At 38.1% G+C, this 12,801-nt stretch overlaps 1 protein-coding gene across 1 annotated transcript in view; it reads left to right on the forward strand.

Moving 5' to 3' along the window:
• The window catches only part of epha7 (eph receptor A7), a 101,018-nt gene that overhangs the window by 73,777 nt on the left and 14,440 nt on the right, over positions 1 to 12,801 (forward strand). Inside the window, exons 6-9 of the mRNA XM_016480005.1 lie at positions 7,060 to 7,184; positions 9,538 to 9,712; positions 11,263 to 11,371; positions 12,143 to 12,198. Of these exons, the coding sequence (XP_016335491.1) occupies positions 7,060 to 7,184; positions 9,538 to 9,712; positions 11,263 to 11,371; positions 12,143 to 12,198 (465 nt within the window). The remainder of the gene's footprint in view (positions 1 to 7,059; positions 7,185 to 9,537; positions 9,713 to 11,262; positions 11,372 to 12,142; positions 12,199 to 12,801) is intronic.

The raw sequence follows: 12,801 nt of genomic DNA on the forward strand, positions 1-12,801 counted from the left end.
AGGAGGACAGAATGCCTGAAGTACTATGGGCCCTGGTGAAGAAGTGGGCACCTTAGGGACATACCCGGCCCTCGGGTAAAGGAATGCCCTAACCATGCCTGGAGCAAACTCCAGGCACGAAACAGAGAGCGCCTGAAGATCCCCGATCCTTTTCAGTGAGGAGAAAGATAGTCTTGAGCGTGAGCAACTTGACCGACACTTCTTCTAAGGGTTCAAAGGGGGCATTGCATAAGCTCCCAAAGCGACTTCGACGCAGCTCGAGTTCCTGAAGGGGAACACCAAGCAAACTAGACGTGACTAGACCCAAAACTGTACTTTATGCTTTCAGATTCAGCTGTAAGTGAGTTTCAGTGGCCTTTTCACTTCTAAAGCGTCTCACGGTTTGCCGAAAAGCTCGGGCTTTGATCCCTGAGAGAAATGAAAGCATTACTTAGCAGCTTGAGCGGTTCCTGTGTGGAGCGCCAAATCGGAGCGTCCCCCTGGCCCCGCTCTAACTGAAAGTGACAAAGCTCTTGATAACGGTGGTTGGGAAAGTGTGTGTAGTGTGCAGCGGGAGGACACCGGGGCTGTGGGTCGAGGGACAGACAGCGAGCGAGAAAGGGAGAGACAGCACAAGACAGCAAAAGAGAAAACCTTGTCACGGCAATTTTGCCGGTTCCCTCAACATTCATCAAAACGGCGGGCCATCATCTTCTACCTACTTTATTTTCTGAATCACTGAGCCTCTACTGACGGAGTGAATTCTCCTCTTCTTGCTTTCTTTCCCTTTCTGGCTTCTGTCTCTTTATTTCTCTCGGTTTTGTCCTCTCTTTCTCTTTCTCACTCAGTCTTTCTAATGCTTGCACTCAACTACTGTATGTGCTATCAACAGACTGAGTGAATAACCTTCACTGTAAGGCCGGTCCCAGCGCACACAGCCACGAGCAAATGATGATGAACATCAACGGTTTTCAGCTGGTTTTACTTCAGGACCCAGATTTTACATTGGACTTCACAAAATTAAACAAAAACGTCATTAAAAATCAAGTAATATTATGTATATTATATAATAATTATTTGTTTATTTGAATTTAATAATATTAATTCACAGTTTTTTTTATATTATATATTATTCAATTTTACTATTATAATTTTTTTTACATTTTTATTTGATTAATCTTACTTTTTATCTAAATTTTTAGTTGTTTATTTATTTAAAAGTATGCAGCTGTTAAAATTATGGGTCAAATTCTGTTACTTTAAAATAAATAAACTCCAAAATATATTTAAAGTTGTTGAGCCCATTTAAATTATTAGCCCGTTTAACATTTAACAGCATTTTCTCAGCTTTTTTAATTTATTTATTTATTTTTATTTTGTCGTCATTTTTGGGTCATGATGCACCCGTTGAGAGCCACTGATATAAATTGCACACAATCTCATGTCTTGAGACTCATTATGCAGGTTAGTCTAAGCACACACACACACACACACAGACCTTTTTCCTGGCCTTGTGAAGCAGTGGCAGACAGGAGGAACAAGAGGACATTCTCCTTCTCACACACACACACACACACACACACACACACTTTGTGGTAGCCAGGGGCAATAATGAGGCAGATCTAACACCCACGCTTTCTGTCTCCGTTCACATATTCATTTACACACTCTCACACACCGGTTCAGCCTCTCCTTGAGGTTTTTTTATACTGCTCCATCTCTTTCGTGGGCCTTTTTTCTTTTGCGGCTCAGAGTCAAAATGTCAAGCTAAGTAATGTTGATTACGTCAGCCCTCGTTAGTGTCTGTCCAACGAGAGCTCTATCGCCGATCTCAATGTTTTCATAGGGCTCTGGAAAAGCCATCTGTGGGAGGCCCAGCCCTATTAAAGCCTAGCGCTCCAGCCGAGAGATGACCGTAAATATAAAAAATATCCAACTAACGACAGGAATCGGTAGAGAGGACATCCCACCCACCCGTCTAACCCCCCAACCTGGCATGTCTGCAGCATTTATTTAGTCATGCGTCAAACTGCCCCACATTTAAAGCCACATTGACTATTGCAACACCTTTAGAAAGTTTAAAATTCATCTCTGTTATTTTTTGTGCACTAATAATTTTGTTTAGGTTCTTTACTTTTACTGAAGAAAATGTAGCTGGCCACATAAAATGACAGATTATAGCCAAGCAAGGTTATTTATTTATTATAATACGTGACCCTGGACTACAAAACCAGTCATAAGTAGTACTAGTATAGTTGTAGCAATAGCCAACAATACATAGTATGGGTCAAAATGATAGATTTTTCGTTTATGCCAAAAATCATTAGGATATTAAGTAAAGATCATGTTCCATGAAAATATTTTGTAAATTTCCTACCGTGAATATATGAAAACTTAATTTTTGATTAGTAATATGCATTGCTAAGACAATGTAATTTGGACAACTTTAAAGGCGATTTTCTCAATATTTAGATTTTTTTTTGCACCCTCAGATTCCAGATTTTCAAATAGTTGTATCTCGGCCATTTATTCAGCTTTCAGGTGATGTATAAATCTCAATTTCAGAAAATTGACCCTTTATGACTGGTTTTGTGGTCCAGGGTCACATATCATTTAGTTTAATTTAATAATATAATTTTTTGTTTACAAGATTTATAAGATATTTTAATTAACTAACTTTCAATACAGACTTTTACTAAAAGTGTTTATTTATTTAAAATTGTACAGCACTTTGCATCAGCTTCTGTTAAATTGTTTAATTTACACATTATTAAACCCAAACTTAAAGACGTATCGAATATTGCAATGCTTAGAATGTTCAAAACTCATCCTAACAGTTTTTGTGCACTAATAATTTAGCCAGCTTACGTCCTAGCAGATGCCTCTGCCGAATGGTAGTATCAGCAATCGATCAAACAAACTCAGCGCCCACCTGCTTTACAGTAAACCAGTTAGAACCACTGGGAGAACGTTACATTGCCTCATTAATATTCATGAGCCAGGCTGATAAGGTTTATAATGTGCTTCTCAGATCGTTCCTACGCCCTTGGCTAAAGCGAAACCTCCATTCTTCCATCTCAGGCTTCTGTCAAAGAACAGGAACTGCAATGCAGCACTTAAGAACGTGTTTGTGGCGCCGTTTCAGTCGGTGTCTCTTGATAAGCGCTCAAAGTTATTCGATAGTTTTGGTGGATGAAAAGAAACAGGGGACATGAGAGTGTCAGCCTTGACTTAAGTGGCTGGATAATTAAAATACTTCAAAGTTAATACTGCGCAAGCAAAGCAGAGAGAGAAAATGATTTCTGTTATATAATGCAATTCTAGTGCTTTCAGATACTCTAGAAACGCCACAGCCAGCCAACAGAGGGAAAGAGAGAAAGGAGCTGAGAGTATATAAAAACATCCGTGCATAATGTATCCCTAATGTATTCTAATGCAGAACATGATAGACGCTTGCTTCTGCTTGAATTAACTTATGCATTAGGAGGCTCGAGAAGGTCACTAATATCTGCTTTTATGTCACCCAACCACTGCGCACAAAACGTCCCCCCCGCGCACAGCCGCTTCAGGACAGACGGAACAATTATACGATTTTCTGCTGCGCTAGGCCCCTTTCGTGCGATAAAAGTGGGAGTGGGTTGACTCGCTCTGAGGTAAGCATGTCATTAATGGTTGTTATAGGGCAGTGGTTAAACATACCACGGGGAAGGTACCACGGAGAGAGAGTGAGGGACACATTTCCTCCATATTAACACTGAACTCAGGGTCTCTCTTCCAGCTCACAGATTCGAGTCGATATGAGGGCTGTCACTACGCTCGATTCTCAATTACCCGGCTGGTTCTCAGCGGAGAGAGGGGACGGCAGCCGGTCCCGCATTGCTGGAACGCGAGGCTGCTGTTTATGATGAAAGTTTAGACTTTGCCTTAAATTATGTCAAATTTGAAAAACAGTTAGATTCATTTAGACAAAATGATCAGTTATCAGCCATAACTTCAATATAATTATCAATATCGGGCAGAATATCAGTTTACCTTCATACACTACTTATAGATGACCTGTAATTTAACAGACTTGGACTAAAAGCCTCAAAAGTCCAATTTGGATTTCACAGGGTTATTAAGAACTTATTTATTTTCTAGTTTCTCTACAAATACTATTATTTGACTTTATGGTTAACAAGTGGCCACCACGGCTTGTAAAAACTAACAAACGTCTTTTACCTCAGGGCCAAATTTTAGTGCTTTTACAAGTAAACACAAGTGACTAACAGATTGACTTGTCAATGGAAATGTGCCTCTGAGACCCCAAAAGCAGCGTACGTGTGTTTGTATAGTGTAACTAGATTCAGAAGTCAGAGGGTGTGCTGGATATGGAAATAGATATACAAGAAGAATAACAAGAAAACACTTCATGTGGGAAAAGTAACTCCAGAGAAACAGTCACAACTTTTATTTCCCAGATCAGGTTAAAGGGAGCAAGGCTATTACTCCGAGAGACAGTCAAGCACCTCATACCCACTACTACAGAAAAAGCAGTCAGTTTGAAAGGGCCAAAAGATCCAATTACTCCAATACAACTGGTTCTGTGCCGTACAAGTGTGCTCTTTAAATTGATATGTCCTGCCTGCATCGCCCCACTCCTCATGGGTAATTGACACTCTCTGCATACAATGAATGTGGACAGAGGAAAAACAAACACAGATTCTGAGATGCTCGGACTGCTTTGACTACAGCTGAAAGTAGGAAATCACTCCTGCTCAAAAAAGCCTGCCTCTTCATCTGCACAGTTTCCAACCGAGGGAGTTTTAAAACACTTTGAGTATGTAACATCCCTAAATGCATCAGTACGATCGCTGTGGTTTGGATTGAACAGCCTCGTAAGGAGAACGAGGATTTTGGCTGCTGTTACATATGAGCATGTAGGCCGGCACAGTGTGGTGTGTGTTCATGTCTGAGTCGGTCTGGCCGACCTTCAGATCTGGATGGGAAATTAGATTGTTTTAGTTGGATTACGCTAGATATGTCAAAACACAATCTGACTGTTGCGGTTTTGGATCTGTGCTGCCATCCGTGGTCCTGTAATGAGGTTTTAATCCTGAATCGCTCATTACCACGAGGTCAGCGCAAAACAAAATCCCGGGTCAAATGAGGTTGTGACCTTGAAACTTTGCCCTCGAAGGATCACCGCTTCTCTCACTCTCTCCTGAGTTAAATTCCTCCTGAAGCCTAATTCTTTTTTTCTTCCCTTCTACTTGAGGAAAGTCTTTTCTTACTTTAACAGACGTCCGTTGAGAATGGACACTCATTAATGGCGTATGCATGAACGCTACGTTTCCATGCACTTCTTCCAGAACGTCCTTATCCGAAGGTTACCTTTGAACGGATCTTATTTCTGAAGTTATTAAAAACAAGGAATTTAATTTGGGTTACCCACAAGCTCCTCGTTTTAAATTCACACAGCATTTGGAAATAGTATACCGAGTCGACATACAAAGTGTGCAATAACTTTGTAAATTAAAGACAATTATGGCTCACTGGAGAAGAAACTGTATAGGAGGCTCACGTGGATTGGGAAGTGGTGCTAAAGGGGGGGAATAAATGAGACGCTGGGAAAGTCAGCGGTGGGTTTAGGGTACATTTCTCTAAAATTTGCTTCCGCATGTGTCGGCAGAATTAATTTGACTTAATTGACATTCATAAGCCAGACGTTGCAGTTTTACTCTGACTGGGATAAGGCTGTCTTCTGCTGTTTGCTCAGTAATTGAAATTTCCATTATGAGGTGTAAACATTTAGCAGCCACCAAGTGAATATTCATCAGCAGGAGCAGTAGTGACACAAGATTCTGTCTGTGTGCATTTGTGCCAGCCAGGTACTGAATTTGCATTAAAGCAAGGGAATAGGTTTTTTATGCGTATATGAATATATTAAGGTGCTGTTCGCTCAGTATGAGGTTGATTTGTTTTAGGTTATTTTATCCAAACACCATCTAATACTATAAGTGATATTGTTTCCTGTTATTTACATGTTTTTGTTAACAAGTGTTTAACTCATTATCTTAAATATAGGTAATTACTTGGCTTCCTGCAATTTAACATTTTTAAAGTTTACATTAATGTAGTTTTATATTGTAAGTATTAAATGTGAATCAATAAAAATATGAAATAATAAAGAGATAGTTCACTTGAAAATGGCAATTTTGTCATTATTTACTCACCCTCATGTCATTCCAAACCTGCATGAGTTTCTTTCATATGTTGAATACAAAAGAAGATATTTGAAGAATGCTGGTAATCAAACAGTTGATGGCCCACATTGACTTTCATAGTATTTCTTTCCCTAGTATTTCTTTCCCTACTATGTAAGTCAACAACTGTTTGGTTCTTCAAATTCTTTAAAATATCTTCTTTTGTGTTCAGCATTAAAAAAAAGAAAAGAAACTTATACAGGTTTGTAATGACTTGAGGGTGAGTAAATGATGACAATTTTTGGCAATATATGGCAAGCATACTTTAGGTACACATAAAATATCTTGCATTTAGTGTGAAAGTGAAAGTGACGTGACATGTGGCCAAGTATGGTGACCCATACTTGGAATTAGTGCTTTACATTTAACCCATCCAAAGTGCACACACACCGTGAACACACACCCGGAGCAGTGGGCAGCCATTTTTTTGCTGCGGCGCCCAGGGAGCAGTTGGAGGTTCGGTGCCTTGCTCAAGGGTACCTCAGTCGTGGTATTGAAGGTGGAAGAGAGCACTGTACATTCACTCCCCCCACCTACAATCCCTGCCGGTACGAGACTCGAACCCGCAACCTTTGGGTTACGAGTCCAACTCTTTAACCATTAGGCCACGACTTCCCATGATTTAAGAAGTAGTACTGCAAATAAAGTTGAATTAAAATGTTTATATCAGTAAGTGTTGAGCGATATGTCAGTAAATATTTTAATAGATTTGAACTATACTCAGTATGAAATAAAGATTTTTTTCATTTTAGATACTATTTTGTTTTTAATTGTACTATTTGAACGTGTAGAGAATTACTAAAAGTCAGTATCTTTCCTGTTTTCTTTCTTTCAGCCCCATCTCAAGTGAGTGAGGTGATAAAGGAACGAGTTCAGCAGCACAGCGTTCAGCTCTCCTGGCAGGAACCAGAGCAGCCCAATGGCGTCATCACCGAATATGAGATCAAGTACTATGAGAAAGTGAGTACACACCACCTGCTCCAGAGCATACGCTATTAATGAATATATGTCTGTGTGTTTCACAAAATGAAAGACAGAGACAACGACTGTGAGTCTACCTGTCTATCAGCATCCCAATTCCCATGCAACCCGTCCTATCCTGTATTTTTATTTTTAATTTTTTTTTCTTGATTTGCAAATGCTCCGGTCTGAGTGGATCCATCCCCTCTAATTGCTATAATGAATGAGACACTCACAAGATTTTAATTAGACTGAGGTCCTTCACCGATCCCACACAAACATACACAGGACCGTCTCAGTTTACCACAGCCACACTCGTACACGTCCAAGACCACTTCAGAAACACACACACACCAGAGCAGCACACGTACATCTGGTATTGTACCTGAGCATCTGTTCAATGAAAAACAACCCAAAAACAATCCCTTGCAGGCACGCACACACTGCCACTAAAACATTAATCAGAATTGTACTCCCAAAAAACATGAACACATACACACTTAATTTCTTTCACCACTCTCCTGCTCAGTCTTACCCCCCATCCATTATAAAGCACAGCTGCGTAGTGTCTACCTTCAAACTCATATGTCAGCTAGTCAGGTCCAGCGCATTCGCTCGGCCTGTTGGGTTCCGGTCTCTTAGGCAGTGTGAAAGCAGAAGCAGTCTCCCGACCAGCACTCTCTAGCTGTAGTCCGTCCTGTTTGAAAATTGGAAGCAAGCTTGACTTCACTCCTAACAGCCTGTGGCATTCCATTTAAGAGGGTTTTTTCTTTCTTCTCTTCTGAAGTCCATGAGAGATAATTTGCAGATCAGTAGGAAAATGCTGTGGTGCAGCATTGGTGCACTTGATGTGTTCACACAGGGGATGCAGGTTTGAATCAGTTGCATGTACAGTATGGAAGGCCCGTTTCCATCCAGGTTTTTTTTTTCTCTCTACTTCTGTCTGTAAGTATATTGTGTTCACCAAGTCTGCATTTATTTGATTAAAAATACAATAAAAACTATTATGAAATATGATATGGTAATATATTTTAAAATTCAGTTTATTTCTGTGACGGTAAAGCTGAATTTTCAGCAGCTATTACTCCAGTCTTCAGTGTCACATGATCCTTCAGAAATCATTCTGATATACTGATTTGGTGCTCAATAATTTTTTTTTATTATTATTATTATCAATGTTGAAAACAGTTTTTGAGGAAACTGTGATTTATTTTTATAGAAAGTTCAAAAGAATAGCATTTATTTGAAACAGAAATCTTGAAACAGAAAGTGTCTTTACTGTTACTTTTGATCAGATGTAATTTTTCATTGTTTTATAAAAGTATGCATTTATTTAAAAAAATAGTCTTACTGACCCCAAACTTTTGCCAGTAGTGACTTTCTTCTCATAATTGTGAGTTTATATCTCAAAATTGATACTGTACTTCATGTATTTTTTTTCTCTCAGAATTGTAACTTATTTATATAATCACAATATCTCAATGTGATATCTCAATCTCAATCTTGTAATTGTCTCTTTATCTCATTTGTATAATTAATTAATTATTAAATTAATTGCAAAATTATTTTTCAATAACTGCCAATTTGCATCTAACAATTGCTTGTTTCTCTGAATCTATACCTTACAATTTATTTCTCACTCTTAACATTATCTGAAAGTTACCTTATTCATTTTGTTATTGTAGTTATTTATTTATTTTTTACTTTAAGGATGAAATGGACAAAGATGGATAGTATGTTTGCTTTAAGTGTTAGCATATAACTAAATTAATTATCTTAATACATTTCAAACATTTAAATTAGAGAATTTATTTTTTATTCTTAACATTATCTGAAAATAACTAAATTTATTATAAATGAATTAGTTTCAAACATTTAAAAAAGCTGTGGTAGTAAACCAGTACAAACTACTAACTACCAAAAAAAGCATGGTGAAAAGAATTCTACTAAAAAAAGGACAGACATCTTCAGACATCTTTTGCATACCATTGTGACACACTAATCTTAATCTCGCCTACTATATAGGACGGATAGCATGCAAATTGGGATCAGCCGTATACTCTGTGTGGGTGTGCATGTGTTTGTGTTTCCTCAAGCTCTCTTTGACATTCCAATTGTAAATGAAGCGCCAGCTCCTAGCAAACAGCTTGCTTCTGGTTACCTAGGTTACGGATGAAATACTGTGATATTGCCTCTGCTTGAACTCTTTGCGTGTGAAAAAGACCAAATGCTCCAGTATTCACTGCCAAACACTTCAGCGTAACCACCCCTCTCTGTAAAGAATTTGTACAATTTGTGCTTTTGATACCCTGTGACAAGATTGTTATTTTGTTTTCTTCTTTTGAACCTAAAGGACCAGAAGGATCGCATTTACTCCACCGTGAAGTCAAAGTCTACTTCAGCCACAGTCAATAATCTGAAGCCAAGCACAGCGTACATCTTTCAGATCCGAGCATTCACCGCCGCGGGATACGGCACTTTCGGTCCCAGAGTAGAGGTCACCACCAAGGAAGAATCCACTGCATCTGGTGAGCAAAACAGTATGTGAAACGGCTATTTTGAGCTATTTTTTGTCAGTTGGTTCGCTAGTTTAGCTCTAAATTATGTGGTATATCTAAATAAATGGTTTTGTATTAGGATCTATCCGATTACACTTAAAGGCAAGGTCCAGTTTCTTCCTGATAAAATCTCTGACCCAGACTGTTTCTAAGACATTGTGTATTTTCGATAAGATGTTCAGTTTCGGTTCCCTCTGCAGTTTGTCAATGAGCGCAGTATTTTCGATTCAGAGAAACAAACCTAACGAGAAACAATCCAACCTGAATGTGTCATTGTTTCAAATGCAGGCCACTGTATTACCATCTGGGACTATTAAGCCCACTTTCAGAAACAGTAGAACCGTGCACTCAGCGAGACCCTAAAATAGAGCCAGCCCCTCCCCGCAGTAGAGAGAGGACGAAAAGGGGGTTACAACCGTCCCATGCTTTTTCAATGGAGCTTTGCTTTAAGCTATTCTGCTGCTCCTTTTGCCAAATAGTTCATTAGGAATACACCAATATTACAGTTCTGAATGATTCCAGTAGTAGATCAGTAAGTCATTATTATTGTGTAAATAAATTTGAAATAAAACACTAAAAACCACGGAGTCCAACACATGACATTATGCATTAATCTGATCAAAAATAGAATAAAAACAGTAAATATACTATTATAAATAAACTATTTTCTGTTAATATGTCATTTTAAAATGTGATTGTTTTCCTGTCATGGTAAAGCTGAATTGCCTGCAATCACTCCAATCATAGTGTCACATGATTCTTCAGAAATTGCTAATTTGGTGCTCAGGAAACATCTTTTAATATAACGGAAATTGTGATATTTTTTTTCTTTGAATAGAAAGTTTAAAAGAACAACTTTTATTTGAAATAGAATCTTTTGTATCAAAATAGTTACATGACATGTGGGGAAAAGCAGAAATTGTGAAGAATTTGTTCCTATGATTAATTAATTAATCGTCACAATTTATTATTCAGTTTTGGTAAACCGTGGTCACGCTATACTAATTTGTTCAGAAAAATTATGAATTTGTTCCCTGGTTTTAATTAAATTGTTGCCACGATTTAACTAAATTAAAACAAATGAATGAAATAGTACAACGTGTCCACAATTTAACTAAAACAAGACTGAGTGAATAAGTTGAGGAGAAATTCTTAATTATAAAATATTTTTCTATCTACCTGTCTTTCTAAAATATATATTTTTCAATATTTTACTTTAACAAGTGAATTTATGCATCCCGAAGTATTTGCTAAAAATTACATTCAGTAGTATTTTTAAATTACTAGTGTTTTTAAAAATGTACTTTGAGTGTTAGATGACAGAAAAGGTAACTTAAATCTAAAAAAGGGGAAATGAGCATTAAATATTAAAACAAAATGATACATTTAAAAAACAAATCTTGAATATTGGCTGTTAACAACATGGTGGTACCAATGTATTGTGAACTCCTATATTTTATAAACAAACTTACAGGACTACAATTGACATCTTGTGTTGTTTATTTGTGTTTTAATTGCAGCTACAGTCATATCGAGTGAGCAGAATCCAGTCATCATTATTGCGGTGGTGGCGGTAGCCGGTACCATCATCCTGGTCTTCATGGTGTTCGGTTTCATCATAGGGAGAAGGTACGCTCTCGCGGCCCCCATTGACTCTCCGCTACTGTGAGTTTTGTACGCTCTCTCAGTTTGCCTTTCTGTCCCTCAAAGGCCACCATAGCTGTGGAGTTCACACCCTCGCCCACTTGCGTGTGATCACACCCACCCACCATCATGTCGTACACTGTGGGAATGTGACCTCTTGTTGCATTTTCCCCCTCACAAGCTCATGCTGCTAGCATACACCCAGAATGGGATTCACAACTGCAAATCCTCCCTTCCCAGTCTCACCTTTTTTACCTGTTTGTCATGGTTGAACCAAGAACACCAGTGTTTTTCCATCTGTAATTTCACTCATAATGTTTGTCATATTACTGGAGTAAACTAATTCCCATGAATCCTTCACAAACACGTATTGCTCTCCTGCATGTCCATTGGCACTGAATGCTTTGAATGCTTTGGTATTCCATATCAGTTAAATTCATTATGGAGTTATTTCCAATAATCAGCTGGCAAGATAATTTCCAGAAATTCCAGATTGCAGATCATTTACTTATTCTCAATGTTTATTTTTCCTAAACCTATACATTCTGAAAGACAACTTGCCAGCACAAACACACACACACACAAATCATCTAATTGATTAATTTATCTCAAAGCTCATAGCTTGGAACAGAACGGAACAGGAATTCATGGCATTTCTATTCCGTGTCAAGAAAAACAGTTATGTTATGTTATGTTTGAAATCATACGTCTGGTCACTGCAGGCCTTTAATTAGTTTATTTTTGTTCCCTGTGTAGACACTGCGGCTACAGTAAGGCCGATCAGGAAGGGGACGAGGAGCTCTACTTTCAATGTGAGTGCCAGCTTTCATCAGCTCATTATACACACGCTCATCAGTGGTGCTCAGCCGCGCTCCTGGAGAACCGTCCTGCAGAGTTTAGTTCCAACTCTAATCAAACACCTGAACCAGCTAATCAAGGTCTTCGGGCTCACACTTGAAAATTACAGGCAGGTGTGTTAAAGCAGGACTGGAACTAAACTCTCCAGGAGGGGAGGAGCAGGTCTGAGCCATGCTGTGCATCATTGATCATGCTCTGGTCAACCATTACAGCTGTAGCCTCTCATAAGCTCCAGTTTTGATGAAATATCTTGAACATTTGCTTTTTAGTTTAATGCTTTCAGCTAGCAATAAGAGTAGGGATGTACCGACATCAACATTCTGGTCGATAATTATTTTCATGTTATGGTCTGTAATTATTAATCTATACCAGTGTCATTTTAATAGTTTTATATAGATTATAGGTTTTATTCATATTTAGAATTTGCTTGTATTTTTATATTTTCAGTTTTCATTTTAATTTTAGTTTTACAAAATTTTAGTGCTTTTTTAATATATACAGTATATATGTATATATATATATATATATATATATATATTAGGTGGGCGCGCATCAGG

This window comes from Sinocyclocheilus anshuiensis, unplaced genomic scaffold (assembly GCF_001515605.1).
Source record: "Sinocyclocheilus anshuiensis isolate Anshui unplaced genomic scaffold, SAMN03320099.WGS_v1.1 scaffold637, whole genome shotgun sequence".
In the NCBI taxonomy this organism is placed as follows: domain Eukaryota; kingdom Metazoa; phylum Chordata; class Actinopteri; order Cypriniformes; family Cyprinidae; genus Sinocyclocheilus; species Sinocyclocheilus anshuiensis.